This window comes from Fringilla coelebs, assembly GCF_963513975.1.
Source record: "Fringilla coelebs genome assembly, chromosome: 1".
NCBI classification, from domain to species: Eukaryota; Metazoa; Chordata; class Aves; order Passeriformes; family Fringillidae; genus Fringilla; species Fringilla coelebs.
The window spans coordinates 127,800,604-127,825,974 of NC_140028.1; the positions used below are offsets into that span (position 1 = coordinate 127,800,604).

A 25,371-nucleotide genomic window follows, 5' to 3' on the forward strand; every position below is an offset into this window, starting at 1 on the left:
GCTGTCCTGGGTACATTGCCTTCCAAGATCTTGCCTGTTCGCAGCCTTCTGGTGAGGCGGAAATGTTGCATTGATGCTGTGTAAGCCCTGGTCAGCAGTAGCCAAAACTGCTGCGATACCAACACAAAACACAACACACAGGGCTGCTGAGGGCAAAATGAACTCCCTCTCAGCCAGACCCAGGACAATGTGTCAGCTCTTGCTCACAGTGTTCATGTCTCTGTTGAACAGGTTCTCCACGTGCAGGTAGAACAAGAGCCTGACAATGTGTGGTATCTGGGCCCTGTTTGGCAGCGATGAGTGCCTTTCTGTGCAGTGTCTCAGTGCCATGAAGATAGCACACAGAGGTCCTGATGCATTTCGTTTTGAGAATGTCAATGGTTTCACCAACTGCTGTTTTGGTTTCCACCGGCTGGCAGTTGTTGATCAGTTATATGGGATGCAGCCTATCCGGGTGAAGAAATTCCCATACCTGTGGCTGTGTTACAATGGAGAAATCTACAATTTCAAACAGGTAGGTGTTGTATACGTGGTAAGGCAATTTTTAAAAATTTTATTTCTTTTTTTTTTCATTTCAAGACTAGTGGATATTCAAACATCTTTAAAATGTGTTGGACTAGAATATCAGAAAAGAAATGGGAAAATTAGCAAAGAACTAGTATTTAAAAGGAAGTAAATTATCTCAATGAACTGTGAATCTCGTAGCTTGTTTAGCAACATACTTCATCTTTAATACTGAAAAATCACTTTTTAATTTACAAGAAGGGAAATAAATACTTATATCTTTGGTTTCTTCAGTTGAAAGTTAAGACACATTCTTTGTTATTTCTTGGGGAGAATTTCAAGCCTCTTTCTCCCCTTCTTCCCTCTCCATAATACAAATGCTTTTAGTCTGTCTTGCTCTTCAATTGTTTTAGGTCATCATTCTCCCGAGTTGCTGGGTATTGCATCTTTATTATTGCCTCTCAATCTAGATGGGATATGTCACTTAAGATATAGTGATGCATAGTATGCATGCTTACATATTTATATAAAAGCAGTAAGCCTTGGAGAGGTGTTTCCAGTATGCCTTGGAAGTCCTTAGGTGTCTGCGGCAAAAGTCAGGTTTTTTGTGGGGTTTTTGGGAGCCACCTAAGTCTCTTAGGCACAAAGCAAGTAGCAACTCATACGTAGTTCCTAAAGGTGCTCCGTGTCTCTGGATGTGATGCTGCTGCTAAACACTGTCAGTGTTCCTCAGTCCCTGTGCTGAGATGTCCATGCTGCCTGTTATTGGCAAGATGATTCAGATCATCCTAATTTCATGTAAAAAGCAGCTTAAAACACTGTCTGGTTCTGAATCATGCTGAATCAATGTGTAAAACGTATCCCATACTGAATGTCGTAGCATCAGAAATGTTTGACTAATCTGAGATATTATAGTACTTCTCATGCTAATTTTATAGCATTTCTAATGTCACATTTTTTTAAGTCAGGTCAGGCTGCTGTCAGTCACATCAGTAATGTCATTGGGAATTTGACTGAATAGCCAGGAGATTTCATTTTTTTTCCCAGTCATCCAGTATCTGGCTGTTTGAAGGGCGAGGCTTTGTCCTGCAGTCTGTATTACTTGTAGTGTTTTGCACTCTGTGTTTTCTGCTGTTGAAAACAGTAAGAATTACTCTTAGTCATGCTACACACATTCCTGAGGGGATCTTAATTGTACAACACTTGCATTGCCATCTACAGGAATTTGTTTGGTTGTTGTCATTAGATTATGTATACCCTCTTTCTTTATAATGAGATTTTTCTTTCAAGCTTGTGGCTGAAAGGATCCATGGTGAAACAGGTGCCTTCCTCAGGGCAATGACTTATTTATTTTAACATTGACTCAGTCTGATCTAGGAATGCCAGTTGTTACCCATAAGTAACAATTAAAACCAAGGAACTTAAAATGTTAAAGCATTGGTTTTGTGGGGTTTTTTTGGCTTGTTAGAGTTTTAGTGAAGCACTTTCTTTCCCTCTGTTTTGTATGTATTGAAAGGGCTATTAAGAGTAGCATCAGAAGAACATGAAGAATATTTAATCTGGTTTAAGTCTGACAGCTAATTTCTTTCTCTCCCATTTTGTATGCCCAGGCAGAGTCAAAGGAACAGTTTGAGGAATGGAGGAAGATTAGGCAGAAGGAAATTCTCTGCATAAAAAAAGCTGAGGAATTGCAGTGACTGCATGCGTAAACCAAAGATTACTCCCAAAGTACTTTACTCTGCAGAGATGTTGCACATCTATGTGTTTTGAGTTGTCCAGTGGTTTTTTTTTACGCAGTGGCTAGCTAGTGCTTCTGTAGACCAAGGACATGGGTTTGCAGTTTGACATCCTCAGAAGTGTATCCCTGAAAACTTGCCTTAACGTGAATTGCTTAAGACTGCATTGTCAGTCTCATTGCCTAAGAGATGATCCTGGGTAAAATTTTTGTCGTGCGTTTCAAAATTTTTGCTGGCTGCCAGGCACCCACCAAAGCTTCCCTCCAAAAAGTGGACAGGGAAGAGAAAATACAACTAAAGTTTCATGAGCTACGGGCTAGGGGAGATCACTTACCTAATACAGTCATGGGTAAAACAGACTGAACTTTGAGAAATTAAGATTTAATTAAATTTATTACCAACAAAATCAGAGCAGGGTAATGAGAAGTAAAATAAGCCTTGAAAAAAGAAACCTTCCCTCTACCCCTTCCTCATTCCTGAGCTCTAATCTCGTCCCCAGCAGGGAAACAGGAAATGGAGGTTATGTTCAGTTTATCACATGATGCTCCTATCACTGCTGAAGGAGATTTCTTCCTCTTCTCCAGTGTGGGGTCCCTCCCACGGAAGACAGTCCTCCACAAATTTCCACAGCATGAGTCTGTCCCACAGCAGCAGTTCTCCACAGTCTGCTCCAGGGTGGGTCCCTCTGCCACAGAGTGCTTTCCTTCAGGCACAGGCTGCTCCAGGATAGGTCCTTCACAGGGTCACAAGTCCACCCAGAAGATCTGCTCCAGCCTGGGGTCCTCTCTGCACTAATCTGCAGGTCCCTGCCAGAAGCCTTCTCCAGCATGGGTCTCCTATGGGTTCACAGCTTCCTCTCAGGCATCCACTTGCTCCAGCATGGAGCTCCTCCACGAAGCTGTGGGTGGATCTCTGCATCCCCATGCTTCAAGGGCTGTGGGACACAGCTGCTTCACCATGGGCTGCAGGGGAATCCAGCTCTGGCACCTGGAACACCTCCTGCCCCTCCTTCTCCACAGACCTTGATGTCTGCAGGGCTGTTCCTCTCCTCATAGTCTCATCCCCCATTTCTCTGGCCGCAATGATATCTGCACAATAACTTTTCTTTATTCTTGAAAATGTTATCACAGAGGCATTACTGTCATTCCTGATTGACTCGGCCTTGGCCAGCGACGGGTCCATCCTGGGGCCACCTGACTTTGGCTCTGCCAGATGTGGGGAAATCTTCTGGCAGCGTCTCTCAGAAGCCACCCTTGTTGTCCCTCCACTACCAAAGCCAGGCCATGCAAACCCAGTACAACTTTGAACATAAAAGTATCATTTCCTTCTTTGACAGAAATATTTATATAACTTTTAAACTGTGATTTTACGTGGAAGATTACTGTTATGAAACAATAAGCAGCCAATGTTTGCAACTGTTTATTTATGTTTTTTCTTTTTTTTTTTTTTTAGCTGCAGAAGCAGTTTGGATTTGACTATCAAACGTTAGTGGATGGTGAGGTTATCCTTCATCTATACAACAGAGGAGGAATAGAACAAACAGCATCCATGCTAGATGGTGTATTTGCTTTCATCCTTCTGGACACTGCAAACAGAAAAGTGTTTCTGGCAAGAGATACCTATGGAGTCAGACCACTGTTTAAGGTGCTGACTGATGATGGATTTTTGGGTGTCTGTTCTGAGGCAAAAGGTAAAGTCATTTGTGTTTAGTGCCTAAATAATCTTAGGTATTTCTGTTGGAGACAAACTTCTTTGTTGGGCTTTTCTTCTTAGTGTGAAGAGAAAATGAAGAGTAAGTTCGCTAATATATCAGCTATGTTTGGTAATGTAAGAATTCCACATCATTAAAGTAAAAACATCCAAGATGTTTCATTTTCCTTAATATCTCTAAAATAACTTGCTTATTTAACTATAATTCTTTGTGTCCTGGAGTTATAGCAGTATTGAACTCAAGATGTTTTATGTTAGGCCACAGTTAAATATAGTCCATTGACTTAGACTAGACTTACGCTATGATAAAAAATATTAAACTTTGGTCTTGATGTTACGTAGTGAACTAGGTAATTATACCACAAGAACTGCTAATCTGTAAAAGCCGGGAATTTTGAAACCTTACTGAAATTTACTGCATCATTGGGTTATTTCCCAGTACCACATACTTTATTTGATGATGATTTTTTTTTCTTTGAGATGACAAATCACTGCTCTCTCTTTTAAAGTAATTATCACTAGTCTAGGCACTATCATAAACAAATCCAACAGTGTCAAAAGGGAGTGTATTGCCTAAAATGCACTTTGGCTAAAATTGACTTTCATGATTATTTCTGTCCCATATATAGTATATCTATTTTATTATCAGACTCCAATGTAGGTTGACTCTTGTAATGGTACTGTGTAGTAGTACTAAGAGCTGCACCATTTCTGTTGCTTGTGAAGAGAGAAGGGAAGTTCATATTTTCGAGACTGTCCTATAACAATCAAAGTGAATTACCAGTCTAACAGCAGCTCAGTGTCCCTTTTGAGGATGTCCTCAAGGGGCATCCAAGTGACCAGTAGGTGCAAAACATCCTCTTTCACAGGGGGAATGGAAATGAGGTTTGGCTACAAGTGTTACACTTTGGCAGTGGAGTAGATCGGTCTAGAACTGATGAGTTTTGAAGTCACTAAATATGTCAATTAAGCAATCACTGCAGTGATGTTGTTTTTTTGCAAACCCCTTGTTAGCTTGACTATACTTAATTTTAAACACAAAATAAGTTAATAATTGTCATTCAAATTCTCCTAAACATATTATGCTTTGACCTGGCCATAATGTAGTCAGTTAGAAAAGTGCTATTCCCCGTGCTCACAGGGATAAATTACTACTTGCCAATTAGTAAAACTTTGCTTTCTCTGCTATGTGCCTCAGCTTGACATGGCTCCGATCTATGTGTACATCCTGCCAGAAGCAGAATCATGCTCTGGCCAGGACTGGTGGTGATTCAGAAGGATAATTCTTTTAATACCAGATTTAGAATCCAGAAAAAATATTTGTATATATCTTTAGTAGAGAGGCTGTTGAGTGAGGTATAGCTTAACCATTTTAAGTCAAGACCTCTGACATTTTTCCTTTTTCCCATTTTATATGTAGGACTTATCAACTTAAAGCATTCAACATCCTTATGTTCTAAAGTGGAACCATTTCTTCCGGGGCATTATGAAGTGTTGGACTTAAAGCCCTCTGGCAAGGTTGCATCAGTGGAATTAGTAAAATTTCATAGCTGTAAAGATGAACCACTCCATGTTGCGTGTGATACAGTGGAAGCTCTGCCTTCAGGTAGTTCAGCAAAGATTTTTCTACTTACTCTGATTTAAAAGTGAAAAAATCAGCATCTTTGAATGTAAAATTTGCATTGATTGATTAAGAAAAGTACCATTGAAGAAAAAAAAAACCTACCTGTAAGAACCTTTAAAATGTGGGAACTTTAGAATTTTTTTTGTAGGCAGTCATTACAAAGATGGACTTGAGTGTCCTTGTTATCAAAGGAAATTCAGACAAATATCTTTGTTTCCTAATTAGCATCATCCAGCAAAGTCTAAGTAACACTTTTTGGGCTTTTGTTACCCTTTTCTTTTTTCTGAGCAGGTTTTGACCTTGAAACAGTGAAAAGCAACATCCGTATTCTCTTTGAAAATGCTGTTAGAAAACGTTTGATGGCTCACAGAAGGATTGGTTGTCTTCTGTCAGGTAATGAGGTTGTCTTCTGTCAGGTACCTTCTCTCTCTTTTGCCCATCCTCTAGTAGTTAAAGGAAAGTATATTGGATGCTCTGCTGCAATGTACCTGGAGTGATCTGAATCTTCACTTGCTTTTTAGAACAGGCAACAGAGAACTTCTTAGTTTGGAATAAAGTTTTCCAGTTTACAAGTGTCTTGAAAGTCTTATGTTTTTAAAGTTTACTCTGGGCTTGGATCTTGGCTTATTGAGACACTGAGCATTTTTAAATAAGACACATAAATATAGTATTCCTGTTGAAAATCACTCAGTATTCTTAAAGACATGAGATTTATGCTTAGGTTGGTCTAAAAAGAAAATTTAGTTATTACATTCGCTGTGCACAGATTGAACCTAGAAAAAAGCCTTGCCATGTTTCAGAAGCAGGAGAATTCTTACTTGCCAACTTTGCTTTAGTGTCCATCCTAAACTTCCTTAATTTACCATATTACAGGAGACCATCTGGACCAAAATTATATGCTACACTCTTTTGCAGATAAGGTAACAGCTTGTGGTACAGGAAGTTGTTCATTCACTTAGCTGATCGCTATTGTGATCTGATAGTTAAGTGTTACAGAGGTACTTTACAGAGTAAAGTACCCATGTAACCAAGGTTCTGACACTTTATTTCCTGTGTTTGTGTGGCACTTGGTACTTGTGGTTAGAGTTTGGAATGCTTTTCATGCATTCACTTAATTACAACAGTAATTACACTAATTTGTCATGAATCCTATTAAATGTGCATCTGAATGAGAGAGAACTGACCAGGAGATACTGCTGGACCATTTCTTTACTATGCAATCATAAAAAGTAGGAAGAAAGTAAATTAAATAGGAAGAGTTGGAAGATCTCAGTTTCAGTAAAAAAGCTTGTGTAAACCCCATATTTCAAATATGAAATTAGAAGGCAGTCAGCAGCTCCTCAGATGCACATGCAGGAAGCAAAACTACGTGCCTGTGCTGGTATAAATAACACCAGAGTATCTCAGTGCTTCACAATTTTGTGTATGCTTGGAACATCATAGAAAATTGCTTCTGTTTCTAATCACAGAGGGAATTCTTCAGTGTCACAGTAGAAAACCTGGGTTTTTATTTTCCTGATTTCTGCATCCTGAGCACTCTCTTTTCTGTGCTCTCCGTTTCTCAGAATTTATATGTAATTTTGACAGGAAAAATATATTTTTTAGATAGCATGTCCACAAAGAGGATCAGGGTAGGAATTTATGCTAATGCACTTAGCTGAAAAAACACATGCAAACTATAGAAAACAAAGAGAAGAGGGTTTTGCCTCATGCTTGTCAGAACTGCAGGCAGATGTGGGCTCAGTACTCTGTAGGAGAGTGGCAAGTAGAACTAAACAAGGATTAGCAGAAGTAGTTTGTGATAATTAGAAGGTGGATCCTTAGAGTGCATTTAGGCAGCTTGTGCACGTCTTGGTTTTAGTTTTTGCTTGTTATCCAAACTGTTCAAATCCTCTCACTCCCCTCTAGAAAGAAGAGGAGAAAAAAAAGAATGAAGAAGAGTGGAACCCTTATACTAAGCATCCTGTTATTTTACTTAGAGCAAACAAAAAAATCCATAGTCCTATTAGTTGATTGTCAAATGTGTAGGTAAAAGGAAGATAGGGAGTGATTTCAAAATGGAGACTATAAATCCCATTTCAGTAGAGCTGAGAAGGGGTATATTCTCTAGTGGTATAATGTATTCAGTATACTTTCTGTTTATCTTGAATAAGGAGTTCCACTGATGCTTCTGACACCAAAAGTACTGATAACTGTTACTGACAATGTTCCACTAAAGTTGCCTGATTCTTTTATTAAGAGAGGTAAATTTGCACTTGTATGAGAAGTACCTTGTATTCACACAGCTTAAAAATGAAGCCCACTCATAGGATTCCAGTATCTAGATTCCTTAAGGGGGAAGCAGAACATCATTCGAACACCTAATCAGATGATTTGTTTTGTTGGCAGGGGGCTTAGATTCCAGCTTGGTCGCAGCTGTTCTTCTGAAACTGATGAAAGAAATCAACATCAATTATCCATTACAAACCTTTGCAATTGGAATGGAAAACAGTCCTGACTTACTTGCTGCCAGAAAGGTATCTTAAACATTGCTTTCAGTTTGTTCTGAACTACTGAATGCTAAACAGTGTATATTAATGGTGCTAACTGCATGGTATGGCATTAATAATAACACTGAAAATTCATTTATTGCTATGGTGTGAGTCAGTTTGCAGTAAATCATTTAGTACAACTCTTGCTGCTTTTCTCTTGCATTTGGAAAATTTTCATAACAGAGTCCCCTTGCATTGTTCTCTAAAATATAGTACTTTGGACTTGTCTCAGTTCTGCCTCTGGGTTTTAGGGTAGGTCTCCCTGTTATGGTTCCCATACTAAGGCATTTGTATATATGTTAAGTATTGTAGGTTAATTATTACAGTTTTGTACAAACCTTTCAGCATCTGGGGTACTATGCAGGCTTTCATCAGTTTTGTGATGCTGCTTTTTCTCCTAAGGGCAGATATCTGGAATATTTAGAGCCTCTACAGATTCTGTTAACATTTTAGGCAAGCAGCTGGATGGTCTGTTGCAATCATGATTGAACACTGTAATTAAGAAGACTATGTTCCCTCTGGTGAACATACCACTGCAAGTCAGAGGTCTGCAAAGTAATGTCTTTTCTTGGCCTAATGTCATAATTTTCATTGTAGTAGGAAGAGAGCTGGTGCTTTCGCTGAATGTGTTTGCTTTAAACACAATGTATCTTTATAAAATGTTTTAGTTGAAAAGTGATGCATTATTTTGACCTTTTGCAAACAGGTGGCAGCACATATAGGCAGTGAACATCATGAAGTAATACTTAATACGGAAGAGGGGATTCAGGCAATAGAGGAGGTTATCTTCTCATTGGAAACCTACGATATAACAACAATAAGAGCTTCTATTGGTAAGATATTTTTGATGCAATCTTTGGTTTATATCACTCAAATAAAATTTTATGCAAACTTACATGGTCATCTATTAGATTCCCCAGCTGGCACAGAATCTGGGGACTGGGACTCCAAAATTCTGGTACCCAGACTTATCTGTGATACCACACTGAGGCAAAAGCAGTTATTTACAAATCTTTGACTGCACAAAGCAACTGTCGAGAACTGTTCTTGAAGCTTTGAGATGAAAAGCAGGAGTTGCATGAAGAAGAAGTATTAGATCTGCAGGTCTAAGTTTTCTGCTCTAGTAAGTATGTAACTTGGAGGAAGGGGGAAATTCACAGGTTTTCTGAGGTACTGAATATTATGACAGCAAATCACGGTTACCCTTTCCTTGCATAATTTTGATACTGATGTGAAGTATTTATTATTGCCCTTTGGTAAGACAGGTTTGATAATACAGGTTCTTATAATGTACGCTTGATTCTGAGAAGTGAAGGGAGTCAGCAGCAGCTTCTAACAAAGCAGTCCCAGCCTGATAAGAGGGGAAAACCCCTAATCCAATGGGACCTTTTGTGTAATGCAAGCTACAGCATTTTACCCAGTTAATCTTGTGTCATCATAAAAGAGTTATGAAGCCAAATAGGCAACACAATTTTCAAAGCTGAACTCTCTGAATGGAATTTTCTCCATCAAGATGGGATTTAGCAATATGAAATAATGAATGCATTTCTGTAAAATTTAAAGCATTTTACTAAAACTTTTTTGTCCTTTTTTTGAGATTTGCTGCTTAGTATAATAATGAACTTGATCCTTTTCTTTAGATTTGTAATACTTTTGTTTTAAAAGTGTCCCATTCAGAAGGACGCATTGAGTGGAAGGCATAATTCTGCTTTTTAAAAAATTCTTTACAAAAGAAATTGAAAAAAGGGCTTCATACAGTTCAACTCTGAGCGGTGGAGAGTCAAACAGCAACTTTTGCTTTTCCTCAAGGCTAGAGGGTTTCTTCAGCACTGTGCTGGAATTAATCATGTACTTAATTTCAAATGGAGCTAGAACTACTCCTCTCTATTTTCCCATGGAAGTCCCCCAGTGTTCCCAGGATCACAAGTAGACACATCTTCCTGATATTTTGAGGGCCAAGTGTAAATACACAGTTTAGATGTATTTGCAGCACCAACTTAGCATGGCTGTTGGTGGCTTTGAGTAACAATGAGGTGCTACTTTACATCATTTTTTTGCTGCAGAAGGAAGTAGTGCAGGAGACAAATTTCTAAAATGCTAAATTTTAACTATTAGCTGCATATAACATCATGTATGTAGATGTACTTTAATAACTTTATACCCTTTTTTTTCAGGTATGTATCTTGTCTCCAAATATATTCGGAAGAAAACAGACAGTGTGGTCATTTTTTCAGGAGAAGGATCAGATGAGCTGACACAAGGATATATATATTTCCATAAGGTAAATATATTCATTATACTGAATGTCCTTGAGTTAGCTGCTTCTTTTGCCTTTAGCAGAACATCTGTGATACCTTGAGGTGTGATGTTTGGGAGTTGTCATAACTGTATATTTTTTGAGTTTTTCTTCTGGGGTGGCATAAAATCCAAGGGATTTAATTATCTAAAAATAGCTTTCTTAATCTTCAGCGGTTCCTGAGACTGTTATTTCTCATATGTAGTTTTTGCTAGTTTTGAGATCACTTGGTGATCACTGCAGTTCAAATGCAGGACAGCCAGCAATGGTTGCCTCAGTGCAGCTAGGTTCCACCTGTATGCTCCATGCTATGTTTGTCTTCAGGCGCCATCTCCTGAGGAAGCTGCAGAAGAAAGTGAGAGGCTTCTGAAGGAGCTCTACCTGTTTGATGTACTTCGTGCAGACAGAACTACTGCAGCACATGGGTAAATTCAGGTCATGGCATTATAAAACATCATAGTATTTAATCTGTGTAGACCATCCACCTCACTGCACAAGTTGGTGAATTAAATTCAGGTGGTTGTAAATGCGTAAGTGAAATTTCTTCCAAGTAAAAGCAGAAAACCTGGTGTTTATGTGAAAGACAGGGAAAGCTTAGCTGCTGTGGAATTTGTAAGTAGATTACTTGCTGGATTAATTCAGTATCTTTTCTGTTTATTCCCCCTGCTTAGCCTTGAACTGAGAGTCCCATTTTTGGATCATCGGTTTACTTCTTATTATTTATCTCTGCCAGCAGAACTGCGAATCCCAAAGGTACATAAAACTAGGGTTGGATCCAAATGTAAGTTTACAAATTCATTGATACATGTTCTAAGCATGACCAGATTGCTGAGTTTGATGGTTAAGTCCTCCACCCAAAGTCAAGCATGCTCTTAAATATTTTATTGAATTGTTGGGCGCCAAGTTTTCTGATCAAAACTTTTGAAAAGAAACTGTTTCATAAGTGTTTAAATCCAGATCTTTGCAGTGCAGTTCCTGAGACTCATGACATTGTTTTTTGTTCTCCAAACAGAATGGAATTGAAAAATACCTTTTAAGATTGTCCTTTGAGGATTCCAATTTACTTCCCAAAGAAATTCTCTGGAGACCCAAAGAAGCTTTCAGTGATGGTATAGCATCAGTAAAGAAATCCTGGTTTTCCATTCTTCAGGACTATATTGATCAACAGGTAGAATACCACTTTTTCCTTTCTCACTGAGGTGTATTAGATATGGTTGCCAGTGGGAGGCAGCTCACATGCTTAGTTGAGAGAATAAATCTGGATATAGCAGTTAACTTGTGCAGGAGTAAGAGAAACCTTAATCAGTGTTTTTCTAGATGTCTGAGTTGATTAAAGACATTTGTGATCCTAGTTAGAAATGCTAGACCCTGCCAGAAATGACTATAAGGAAATGAACATCATTTAAGTGTCTGGATTGCAAATTAGATTGTTTATCAACTAACACAATTTCTGGGTTACAGGCAAAGCAGCTGCTTCAGCTGAAGGCACTTGCATGAACTTACTCTGCAGCTGAGTAACAACATAATGACCTTATAATGTACTTTCTTGTTTGCGTCATTCATTTTTCAAAGCCATCCCTAGCCAAGCCTTTTTGCTTTTTAAAGCCTCTGCTTGCATTGTTAATCAGTGAAGACTTTCAGCATTTTGACTCTGTACAAAGGATAATTCTCTCTGGAGTGCAGAGGTAGTTTAATCATGGAGAGGAAGGAATAAGACTGTCTTTACAACAGAGCTCTGTTACATGGAAGTACATGTAGTCAAGCCTGTGGACGGGAGCTGGTCTGTCCTACCACCAACTCTTTCTTCCCCATTTTCTTTCTCTGTTTCCTCGGGCAAGAAAGTAGTTGGGTCAGACAACAGTGTTCTGCTGCCTGTTCTGAGCCAGTACTGCTGTAGGAGCAGCAAATCTGTTGAAAATTTAAACAGCATCATGGCAGCCAAAACTGCTTATTGAAATTGCCTCAACTGGTGCAACTATTTATCCCTCCTTTCTCAGCCAACTTAGCAGCTGCAGGTGTCTTCGCCTCTGCATCCCAGGTCTTCTGTTGCTAAGAGCATGGTTATTGGTGTTGATTATAACAGCCAAGTCTTCCCCAAGCTACAAAAACAACCTAGGAAGCCACTTACATGGCAAAATGACTGCTTTACGTTTTTGCACTTGTGTCACAGCAGAGGAAGGGTAGCAAAGAAGTGTCTGTGACCTTATTAACAAAGGTGGTTGTGTCCCAGAGAAATGGGCTTCACATATCCTGCAGAGAAGTACCAACAGCACTGGAAATACATTTATGTACTTGTAAAGATCAAGTGAGCTGGTGACACAAGTTTGTTTGACCTGTCAAACCTGTGCCTATAGAATAGACTTTTTTTTCCCAAAACTGTGGACTTTTAGTGGTTGGTGAATCCTTGTATGTCCTAAAAAGTTGAAAGTATTTGCAGCTTAACTTGAGTTTTGCTTGTCTATAGGTTGATGACCTTTTACTGGAGAAGGCAGCGGAGAAATATCCTTTCAATCCTCCTAAAACAAAAGAAAGTTATTACTACCGCCAGATCTTTGAAAAGCACTACTCAGGGCGGAGCAGCTGGCTGCCCCACTACTGGATGCCAAGATGGGTTAAAGCTACTGATCCTTCTGCACGCACATTAAAGCATTACAAGTCAGCTACCCAAGAATAGACTGTTCTGATAATCCCCAAAGTGCTGCAAGTGTTATGTGTGCACTCTGCTTTAAGAAAACCAAACAAATTATGCAAACCTAAGCTTAAATCGTCTTTAAGATGTACTTTGACAATGCTATTGGAAATGAAAGCTTTCTGTTGTTAGTGTACTGTTAAAAACTTATGCTGCTGTACCAAAACTTTGTAATTCATGGGAAAATACTTTCTGGACAAGGGACTACTTTATTTGACAGCTCTGTTCTTTATGTAACCTTAATTGTACTAATTTTCCTTGAAATCATTTAATATATTTTAATGTGAGCTCTGTTTTGAGTACTTGAATTGGTCTGAGGGATGCAAACTGCTGCTGACACTGAGCAAAGGGGAGTTGGACTCTAGCTATCTGGTGATTTGTGTTCCTGCTGAGGGACTTGGATACTATCTATATTATTCTATTCTGAATGTCCTTTTACGCACTCCTGAAAACCTTGGTCTAGTTTTCAAAAATATTTAGATATTCACAGCTATGCAGAGATGCTTTCTAAAGTTTATTGAGATGGTGCTGGGTGTTAATTATATGAATGGCAATCTTACTTGTTATTGTGAAGATACCAGTTGGCTGTTCTGTAAATATACCATCAGTTGAAAGATACTGTGACAAAGAGCAGAATGGATAAGGGAAGCCAAGTTATGTCTTTGTTTCTAACTCAAGGACTTCAGTTTTTATAAATGTATTTATTATTCTTGAAAAAATAAAGTGTTAACTGGGGTGACGTGTATCAGTCTGATGGAAATTGCATGAGTAAGTATTTTAAAAAATTTTTCATTTATTGTGAAAGTTTTCCCACCTGTATGATGAAGAAAGGTCAACTATTGCTGCTGAACGACAAGTGGTCAACTGTGTGGGTGAACCAAACCTGTTCACTATAGGTTGTAGTTGGACAAAGCATCACTGACAACAATGGGACCAGATGCCTTGTTTGGAAAAATGGAGAAAAAGCTGCTTCAGAAATCACAAGAACTTCAGATACTCTACTGAAAAAACACCTGAATTTTTACCCAGGATAACTTTTTATTGACTACTTAGCCATGTGGGTTACTTTTATGAAGGTAACTTAAGTATAAGGGTGGTAAGAAATATATATGTGTGCTGTGGATTGACTTGATTAGCATCACGCTTTTTATGAAAACAAGTCTTCCTTATTGTCCCTCTTAACTAGGAAACCAAAGCCATTTTTTATTTAAAAGATAAAATATAAGCTGTTCTGATTTAAAACCTTCACAAAATGACTGGTTGTCCTTTTGTTGCTCCACTGTAATCCTGCATTTGAGTCTCTATGCCAGAAACTACTGAAACCTTTTGGTGGCACCACAGCACTTGTGAGCTGTCTGTAATATGTTCCTGCAGCCTTCTTTACTTAAGGGCTATGTGCTTGTCTTTTTGGATTTCTTTGAAGCAGTTAAGAATATTTTGAGTTGAGAGGGGAGTGTAGAGCATGTGGTTAGGTACTCATGTGTACAGGTAAGATTTACTACTCATTGTAAAGTTCCAAGTCTGTGATAAGAAAACAGTATTTGCCTGAAGTGAAAACAAGCTCAACATATTTTGGGATCACTGCTCAAATGCACTTTCTGCTGCAACATTGCAGCATTCAAGGAAATTCAGATAGTGTTTAAAAAATTCCTAGTACATTGGAAATTTATGTATCTGGGCAATATTCTAAACTGATTTAGTTATTTTAGCTTTGTGCTAATGTGCACAGGAAGAATACAATGTTTCCTGCCTTGTGAGTGTAAAACGTGTTCATTCCTTCTCTATGTATGGAATTCTACAGCCTTTTTTGTTTCTGTGATACTATATTTTCTCTCTATTTTCCCCTTTAAAATAAAAATTGAGGCAAAAAAAGGACAAAACAAAAAAAGGAAAATTTAAGACAAAAACATGCAGCTACTCAGAATCATTTGCTAGCTGCAGCCATGTTTGTAGTTTGTCACAGGACGGAACAGGATGCAGATCCAGGGTGCAATGCTGTCTTCTTTTACTCTAGCTTTCTTCCTGCTGTGGTGGCCTCTTTCTTCTCACTCTATTTCTTTTGGATAAAATTAATCTGGACGGTTCTGACAGCTTGAGTGTGTTGGTTGGAGTATGGTGTCAGGTGGGGATGGGGAAAGCAGAGATGAGTGTTTGGCTGGCAGGACTGATGAGGGCTGAGGGAGAACCTATAGGCTTCTTGCAAAGTGACTAAAAACATGTAGGGTTTTCTTTGTTGATTTGGGGTGGATTTGTTTGGTTTTGTTTTAATTTGAATCCAGTTATTAAATTTTGTTCTTACAGCAATCTTTCCTCCTTTTGAGGAATGAGAAGTTAACAGTTCCAACGAGAGCACTACAGGGTATGAGACCCAGCAGGTGCTTAAGGCTGCCCAGTGCTCCCCATGCCCTTCTCTCCTTAATAAAGCCTGTGTGCTGTTTTAGCCTCCTGTTGGCTGCTTGTGCAGAGCCTCCCTGGCTGTGCCACATCCCAGTGTTCCTGACAGGGGCTCTCTGGAAACATTCCCTGGTACAAACCAGCATGTAAGATCCAGAGAGCACTTGGTAGGACTTTAGGAACCCTGAGTCCATTGGTCAGAGTTTTTTGATGTTGGATGGTTTGAAATTATGTAAAATTTTGGAAACTGTTTAAAATTACAGTAATGTGTAAAAGCAGCCTATTTTAGAGTCTTTGGAGGGGTGGACTTGTTTTTTTCTGATAGAGACCTAATTTTTGGTTCCCATTAGCAAAAGTTGTGGAAGATTTGATACAAGGTACGCCTGTGTTTGAGCTGGCTGTTGAACAGTGTCTCCAAAGGAGAGAGCAGCTGAATTGTGGGGAGAGGCTGCTTATTTCTGGAACAATTACACTGTGTATTCCTCAGTGCCTTTCCTTATGTAAGCCTGTCTCTGGATGCAGGTAATGCACAGAGTTGTAATTGTATTTTTATTTTAATTGAATAATTTCAATTTCATTTAAAGGAGTAATTTAATTTTCTCATTTAAAAAGCTTGTTCCCAGCAAAGGGACAAAGAAGAATGAGGCAGAGAGGTGGTCTTTGCTGCTGTGCTTCTCTGCAAGCTGGTAGGGGTAGTAGCTAGGGGAGGTGGTACATTAATAGCTGCTTTCTAAGACCTGTTTATGGTATTTCACCCACCCCTCTCTGTAGTGCCACTTTCCGTCTTTTTGTTGCCTGGAGACCTTTTCAACAGGAGAAAACCAGCTGGGCAACCATTTTTTTCCAGCACTATGCTCAGGTTTGGATCTTTCAACCACCCTATGAGCAACAGCAAAAGATGTTGGCTATCCTGGAGCCCGCCCGGCTTTGTGTTTCTGCGCCCCTTGTCTGTGTCCCGGGAAGCCAACAGGCAGCCCCGTTTCCCCCAGCATGACACAAAGAGTCTGTCAAAACTTGAATTCGGATCGGGAAGTTGCTTCCGGGACGAATTCCTAATTTTTTACAAAATTTTCTTTTTCTAGCCGGCAGATGGCAGCCGCTAGTTGGAGCGTCCGTGCGAATGAGCTCCTCATCCCTGGGGAAGATGCGCTCCTTCCTGCTCTCTTTCTGCTTTTAATATCTTCCTTACGAACGATTGTCACTGGGATTTGTGCGTGAGCCTCATGGAATTTAATAAGTACTTGATTAGAATAAGGATAAAGCCACGCATAAAATAAAATGCTTTCAAATTGGTCTTGCTCAAAAGATGTTGTGCAGAGCTTCTCGTGCTGGTGCTGCAGGTAAGGTGACAGCTAAGAGTTGAATTGTATTAGTACTGAAGGCATTCAATGTTCCATTTAGAGGTAATTCAAAACTAGTTATATTAAAAATCAGTAATGTGAGTTGGAATAGGTATAAAATGTCAGTTCTAGGGAAGTTAGAAGACAATACCAGACTAGGGAATGAGCAATGTTAATTTTACCTCTGAGGTTGTTAGGAGTTTTCATTTTTCCTTTTTCCTTCATGATTAATATAAGGATGACAGGATTTCAGATAGTCATACAAAGAGAACATTAAGATAGAATCATAGAAAAAATTGGGTTTGAAGGGACCTTAGAGACCATCTAATTCCAACCTCCCTGCCATTGCCAGGAACGCTTTTCAGTAGACCAGACTGCTCAAAGTCCCATCCAACCTGGCCTTGAACACTTTCAGGGATGGGACATCCAGAGCTTCTCTGGACATCCTGTTCCAGCGTCTCACCATCCTTACAGTAAAGAATTTCTTCCTGATATTAATCTAAATCTACTGTCTCTCAGTTTAAAGCCATTCCCCTTGTTCTGTCACTAAATATCCTTGTAAAACATCTCTCTCTTGTAGGCTCCCTTGGGATACTGGAAGGTGCTGTAAGCTCTTTTTTCCAGGCTGAGCAGCCCCAACACTGTCTTCATGGAGAGGCACACCCACCCTCTGATCATCTTCATGGCATCCTCCAGGCTTGTTCCAACTGCTCCATGTGCTTCCCAGGCTGAGGTGGGTGCAGCAGTCCAGGGGGTTTCACCAGAGTGGAGTAGAGGGGCAGAATCCCCTCCACTGATCTGCTGGCTGCACCTCTTTTGGTGCAGCCCAGGAAACCATCAACTTTCTGGGCTCTGAGTGCACACTGCTGGCTCAGGCTTGCCTGCGGGAATCCACGAAATCAGAGGGTTTTGGGAAAGCTGCAAAAGGCATGCCTCAGAGACAGCAGAACTGTGATTAGAGCTAAGCAGTAGCCATGAAGTAGGTCAGCAGAGAAAAATTATTTAAAAAGTAGAAAAGTAAGGACAAATAGAACAATGGTCTGTGTATTAACGCTTGTCTAGGATAACTCCCTAAGCTGCAGAAAAGTTTATCTAGCAAGATATTAGGAAGTTTGGAGCTTAATAATGGAGCTCTGTGTATTGTGGTTTAAGGCTCACAAGCAGGTATTGTATTTGAAATAAGCAAGCATTGTTTTAACCAAATGTATGTGTCCTTATAGTGATTGGATAGAACCACTGTCAATGTGCTTCTGCTTTGTGGGATTGGTCAAAAAGCTTATAAAGTAAGTTGTAACATTAAGTTCTTGGTCTGCTGCCTGGGATGTGAGCTGCTGGCATCTTCCCATTGTCATACCCATGTAATGAGACTGATGCTGAAAAATAAAGCAGCTCAAGGCACGTTCCCCAGCAGCCCCGTCCCGTTTGTGATTTGTATATAAACCCCTGGCTGGCTCAAGCTTGCCCACCAGCACCCCAGGACTGCTCTCCATCCATCCTCCACCCAGCCTGTCTTTATGCTTGGGCTTGCTCCAGCCCAGGTGTGAGCCCTGCCCTCGGCATGGCTGGACTCCATGAGCCCACCTCTCAAGGCTGCTGGGAACTTTTACAGGGGCACATCAGAAAGGCTTGAGTATTTGTTTTTCTCAAAAGCATTATTTTAAAAATACAAATGCATTATAAAATGAAGTACATCATATAAATTTGGAAAGATTTACTGTTTATATAAATGGTCAATCCAGTTGTTTTGTGAACTCTGTGATGACAAATTGTGTACACCTGAGCATCTAGGCTCAAACCCTGTCAGGAAAAACATCCCCCAGTGATCATAGATGGTGTAATGGCAGCATGGAAACACACACAGCTTTTTTTGCCTACTCCAGACATGTTCTGAGAGAGGTCTTCTGCTTTTTTTTTTTTTTTTTTTGGTGCATGTGTCTGTGTGTGGTACAGGGTGCTTAATTGATGAATTTTCATCAAGGAGAAGATAGAGTAATTGAGTCCAAAATAGTTCTTTAGAAAATTATAACATTGGGTACTTCAAATTAATTGAACTGACCTCAATTCCTAAACCATAATCATCTTGCAGAGGCCAAGAGGAGATTCAGGTTGTTCTCGTTGCAAAAGCTGCCTCCATTTTTGCTGCTATCAAGGATAGAAGTAATTGTCTTTATTAATAAACGGTATTACTTAAGATCTCTCACCACTGCTCTTGAAGACTGTCTTTAACACCTGGGGCAAAATGTATATTAATACAAATTACTTTTGATTAAAACCATTATTATTTTAGCACAAAAAGGAAGGGGGTGGTAGAAAGGAACATTCTGCTTTTAAATATTTAAATACTCATTATATCAAAGTGATACAAATTACTGGCTGACTGACAACTTGCTAATAATAGCTTAAAAATGCAAATAGAGCTATTATCCCAATTGACTCTAATTGGAACTCCTTTGGCAGCCTGGGAGGGCAGGACAGGAAGGTTTGATTGTTTCCTCAAGCTGGAATTGGGCTGGTAAGGAAGTGTGGGGAAGATGTGCTGTGGATAAACAGTTTTCCATCTGCAGACATCAGAATTCATTATGCTGTATTTCAAGGAACGGCTCTGAAGTGCTGTCTTGTGCCTATGTGCAGTTTTGGTGAGGTTTGTGGTGCATGCCCACGCGGTGCAGGCTTTGCCTGGGCTTAGGCAGTACTGTGGGAATCCAAGCTGCAAATGATCAAGTCTCACAAAACAGCTGAGATGTCTTCTGGGTGTTGTTGAAAATTCACTGTTTCAAAACTCACTGAATAATATTTTTTTTTAAATGCAGTCTTAGAAAACTACACTGTACGTATATATTCCTTCAGTGGTTAGTGTGGATCTTCTCCAGGCAAGGTTTGCTTCCAGAGCATGTTGCTCAAATTTTATTGCTTTGGTACACAGAAACACAATGTGGCTATTGTTGTCTGAGTGTTATAACAGTGAAAATGAAAGCATTTCTATGTGCTAAAATTGAGTATCTGTGACTAAAGATGTACTCAGCTAGATGTTTTTAATGCTAACTAGTTCATGAAAATAAAATGTTGAAGGTGTATTAACATGTATTGGCACTGAGGCACTCCAGTTGTCACTGAGAATACAAGGCATGAATTTATGCAGCTCTTTACCTGCTTCCCACAGTTCTACTCTCTCTTGCCTTCAGGTGGTGTCTCCATTGTTACATTGGTTTGACTCAATGATCTTAAGGGTCTTTTTCAATCTAAATGCTTCTGTGATATGTTGGTGCAGGTATATCCTTTAACTCTTTTAGAGCTGAAAGAGAAATGTAGAAAATGGTTTAGATAGGAAAAAACCCAGAAAAGGTACTTTCCACCCCCCACACAAATATTTTCTTAGCATTTAACATTATTCTTTGTCATTTGTGAAGTTTCTTTGCACCGAAGGGGCTGGTTAGGTACATGGTGTGCATTCCATGTCTAGCTCAGCCACTGTTGTTACTTCTGGCCAAGCCATCTCGCCTTGCTGGGCTTCCTCCCTCCAGGCTTCTGGGAGAGCATGAAGCACCATGAGAGAAAAAGTGTTTTGTTGTCTAACAGCCCGTTCACATTTCATTTCTTCCATAAGCAGTAAGTGGGAACATTGTTTAATTTGGAGATGGACGTAAAAAACAAGAGGTGATGTTTTTTGCACAAGTTCTGTATACTTCTCTTTAAAAAGGAGTTTCTGAGCTGGTTTATTCTGACAGAAATCAGATATCTATCAGGAATGGAGCAGTGATAATTTTTAATAAATATCATAACAATTTTCACACAGCCTCTCCAGCTGACAATTGTTTCAGTCTCTATCAGAAGTATTAAAAGAATAATTCACAGAGTGTCTTTTTCTCTTCCATGAAAGATGTAGGTTCAAGGATATTTGTTCACTTGCTAACACCAAAACCAAAAATTACAAAATTGCTACTCTTTAAGTAACAATTATCTTCTGTAAAAGAAGGTGAGCTCTTTTGCAGATAACAGAGGATATGAGGCTGTGTCTGGCACTGCAGGTGGCTGTTCACGGACACAGCTCCAGGGAAGGAGCCCCTGTGTGCTCTGTGTCACTCTGAGATGTTTGTCAATGCCGTGTGTAACATCATGGCTAAGGGAACTGCTTGGACTCCTCAGAAGAGCATTTGGTCATTACCAAAATTTGGGACTTGCTCAGTGTCTCTTATGATGAAGCAGTCAGCCATCATTTGGGAGACATAGTTTAAGGGACAAAGTTTGCATTTAAATAATGGCTGTTGGTAGGTCTGAAGGAGCTGTCACTGACATGCTCTGAACAGCATTTTAAAGACTCACTTTAATAATTTTCAAAAAACCTCTTGATGCTTTTCTGCTCTAGCTCATGGTGGTTAGGGGTTGGGCTCCTGCAAGATCCCCATGGCCAGACATTTCCAGATCCTTCCTTTTCTTTTGGTTAGGACTGTGCTGAAAAATACCAGCGTCCTGGCATGAATAGAGCACGGATTTGCTCGTGGCATCAGAATTAGGCAAGAGCTGCAGAGGCTGAGCTCCCCAGGTGAAATGAGGTATGGGGGGCCAGACCCTCCTCCCAGCTCCCCATTTCATGGGCAAGGTTTGTGAGCAATGGCTCTGGCGTTGGCTTGCCAGGTTAAATTTGGCTGCATGGACAACCAGACTCCATGCAGCAGCACAGAGATGGAGATGATGGAGGGAGCTGCTGGCCCTTTGTCACTCTTGGGCAAGATGGGCTTCTGAGAACCTGTCTTCAACATCACTGCCTGTGTGTAAGGGAGACAGTGCCTACCAGAAGAGCAGGCACATGTCACAATGCAGATGATTGATGTATCTCTGGGGGAAAAAATAAGCAAAAAAGGTGCTAAGCGTGTTGGAGGTGGGCTGTGGTGTCAAACTGCCTGTAGCATTCCCAGTGGGGACAATTATCAGCATTGGGTTTACTCTCTGTGCTGATTTCCTAGAAAGACTTCCATTGCTACATTTAAAGCTTGCTTGCATTTTGCTGACAGATGCCCTTGCTGCAGTGTTATTGATTAGCTTATGCAACATGATGGATATCAGACTGCTGCCACCAAATAGGGCTCAGTCAGTGTCCCACTTGTGGCTGGCTGATGGGGAGACAGTGTGGGAGTTAGTGAAAGCCTCTCCAAAGCCTGCAGCGGAGCTGGAGAGTGGGCACTGCCCATGGTCCAAGGCAGGAATGGTTTGGGGCTGCAGGAAATGCTGTCCCACGCATAAAAGTGCTTAAAAGCCAGTGGAGCCCTAACAGGAAGATTAAAGACCTCAGAAATGATTTAAAACTCCCTTTGAAGTACTCAATAGTCTATGGACTATACTGCTTAAGACTACAGACAGGTAAAAACAGAATTCCTCTTTGTGTCTCCAGGACCCCAGGATGCCCGTGAGGGCAAACATTGTTGTGGGGAGATGTTGGGAGTCAGTCTGTGGCAGGAACAGACAGCTGGACTGGGTGCCTGCAGATGTGCAATTCATGCACCTCCACCTCTGCCCAGGAACTGCTGTGCAGGCACAGCCCCACAGCCCCAGTGTGGCTTGGCCTGGCTGAGCCGTCCCTGTCAGCACTGAAATGTGAGGAGAGATCTTTAATGTATTGTGGGTAGAGCCACTTGAAACATTTCAGGCTATGCCATTTGGTGCATTTGCTTTATTTCTAGCTTGGAATATATGTCTATGCAAACACATAAATCAATGCTAAATTGAAATTTGTCCAAAACCCAGATTAGCACAAATCTGACATTATTTTGCCATCAGAAATTAAAATGAGTTGTTTAAAATGCCAGATTGAAACCACTCAACAGACGGACATGTAAAAGAAGACTATTTTGGTGACAGAGGCTCAGCCTTTCCTTCTAGAGTAAATTGTAGTAATGCCACTGACATGCTTGAAGGAAAGGATGCCACCCAGGAGGACTTTGACACGTGTGGGGAGTGAACCTGTGTGAATTTCACGAGGTTCAGCAAGGCCAAGTGGAAGCTCCTGCACCTGGGTCAGGGCAATCCCAAGAACAAATACAGGCTGGGCAGGGAATGGGCTGAGAGCAGCCCCAAGGGAAAGGACTTGGGGCTCCTTGTGGATGAGCAGCTCAACACGATCCAGCTTTCAGCCCAGAGAGACAGCCACATCCTGGCTGCACCAAAAGCAGTGCAGCCTGCAGGGAGAGGGAGGTGATCCTGTCCTACTCTGCTCTGATGAGACCCCACCTGGAGTGCTGCATCCAGCTCCAGGTCCCCAGCACAGGAAGGACATGGACCTGCTGGAGCAACTGCAGAGGATGGCCATGAAGATGATCAGATATTTAAATTGAAAGAGGGTGGTCTTATATTGGTTTTAAGGAAGGAATTCTTTACAGTAAGGGTGGTGAGACTCTGCAACACATTGCCCAGACAAATTGTGGACACTCCACTCCTGGAAGTGTTCAGTGTCAATTTGGTTGGAATCTGAGCAAACTGGTCTAGTGAAAGGTGTCCCTGTCCATAGCAAGGGGTTGGACTAGATGATCTCTAAAGGGGCCTTCCAACCCAACCCATTCTGTTTTTTCTAGAAAATTCAGTCCTATCTGTTTACTGGATGTGTTTATTTAGTACCTGCGCTGTCTACACTTAAAGCCCATGTACATATATATATATATATATATATATATATATATATATATATATATATATATGTGTGTGTGTGTGTGTGTGTGTGTGTGTGTGGGCTTTGCGATGGTTTCTTCTGCAGGGAGGTTTCTGAGATGTGCAGGCTACAGGGTGTGAATGGTGGGGCTTTTTCTTTCCTCTCTGTGTCTCAAAATTCAGCACACACAGAGAGTGAGCTCTTGTGAGGGTCCTCCAGGCAAGGGTAACAGCATTTTAAAGTTTTTCTTTCTTTCTACCCTTCACCAAGCATTGTTCAACATGATTTCCACAGTCCTTTTGCTGTTCTGCTAGCCCAGCAGTCAGCTTCTCCTCCTCACTGAGCTCAGTGTGAGTTCATACAGAAGTTTATCAGCCTGAAAATTAGCCCTGGAAAGAAAAAGAGCTGCCAGAGTGCCAGTGCAACCACTGCGTCTCACATCAGTGTGGTCCCTGCCACAAGCCACCGCAGTTTTCCCACCACGTAGCCCCCCACCTTACTAGATCTGGCTTCTAGCTAGCTGAAAGTGGGATCTGTTTTAAGCATGGGCAGGCCTAGGTGCTGCTGCTAACCCAGGAGGAGTGAGGTCCCTCACCCACCTGCTCCTAACAGGGGTAGTTGTGATGATGCTCCAGGTAACCTTGAAAATGGAGGTGTACGAGTTCATTTCCAAAATGGAAAACACCAAGCAGTGAATCCCTTTGTATTACTTAGTTTTAAATTTAGTTTGACTGTTTTTATTGGTGACTCATCTGCAATGAAAGTTTGCATCATAGCATCAGAGAAGTATAGCTCATTGCAGGGGGAAAGAAGATAGAACCCCAGATGCCTTGGCATCTGCTGAGATGGATGTAGCATTTCAGGCCTATCCTGGATATACAGCAATCAGATGTTTTAATTAAAAAGATAATTACAGTCACTTTGTTTTTATATTGCATGGATTCACACCCACAGGTGCTTTTATTGTGAATCTGAGGAATAGAACTTATTAAGAGCTTGGCTTTCAAATAATAAACCGACAATATTGGAATAATTCCCCACCAAATTATTGGAGCTGGGGGGATACATCCTGCTCTTTCCATTCAGCAAACATGCTTCCTGATTTCCATCAGGTTTAGAAGGGATGGCACCTTGTGTGACCTGGAGCAATCCCAGGGACTCCTAGCTCCAGCAGCAAATCCCTCAAACCTTCATCGAACTCACACGAGGAGGTTCACAACCTCCTTGCAAAAAGAAAATAATTTGATATTTCTTTCCAGTCTCAGACCACTGTTGCTATTTCTCTTTCCAGACCAACGTGGGAAATAACTCCACCACTATCACCAAAGGAAGTATGTTGCAAAAGCCCCAGAGTAGTTTTTATTTAAAATGTTGCTATCATAAAATTCCAGACTATGAAATGAAGACTTTGGATTCCCATTCAAACATTACCCATCCCCCTTTTTAAAATATATTGATGCATAATCACAGAACATAAAACATGCTGCAATGATACAAATATATTTTTTGATACAGAAATTACAGTACATAATAAACCATGAAAACAAATTGAGGCACTAGACTGAACATCAGTTCTGTTCTGCACTAGCTGTGAAGCTGATAGACTGGCTTTCAATGAACAAAAGAATACTTACTTGTTTAGTAAACATAACTCTACAGGTCATATCAAACATGTGCTTTGTTGTGAGACATCACCAGGGTTGCCGGTCCTTTCAGAACCACAACACACCTACACAACACGTGTCACTGCCACAATATGAAAAATAATACTTTTATTGAATGTACAACTCGAAAAAAACAAACTCCTTCAGTTATTAAATAAATAATTATTTCATACAGTGGTTAGTTTATATTACACTGCATTGGCCATTAGAAGAAATGAAGTTTAATAAATAATGCACGGGAACGTC

General features: G+C 40.4%; 1 protein-coding gene across 1 annotated transcript; it reads left to right on the forward strand.

The window, feature by feature from the left end:
• Nucleotides 1-265: 265 nt before the first annotated feature.
• ASNS (asparagine synthetase (glutamine-hydrolyzing)) lies at nt 266-14,115 on the forward strand (the record flags this gene model as incomplete). The annotated part of the gene is made up of 11 exons (XM_084202091.1): nt 266-514; nt 3,693-3,930; nt 5,371-5,556; nt 5,866-5,967; nt 7,963-8,090; nt 8,812-8,938; nt 10,280-10,386; nt 10,726-10,826; nt 11,073-11,154; nt 11,414-11,569; nt 12,866-14,115. The coding sequence occupies 11 exons, from the start codon at nt 266-268 to the stop codon at nt 13,073-13,075; spliced, it is 1,686 nt and encodes a 561-aa protein (XP_084058217.1). The 3' UTR covers nt 13,076-14,115.
• Between the last annotated feature and the right edge of the window lie 11,256 nt (nt 14,116-25,371).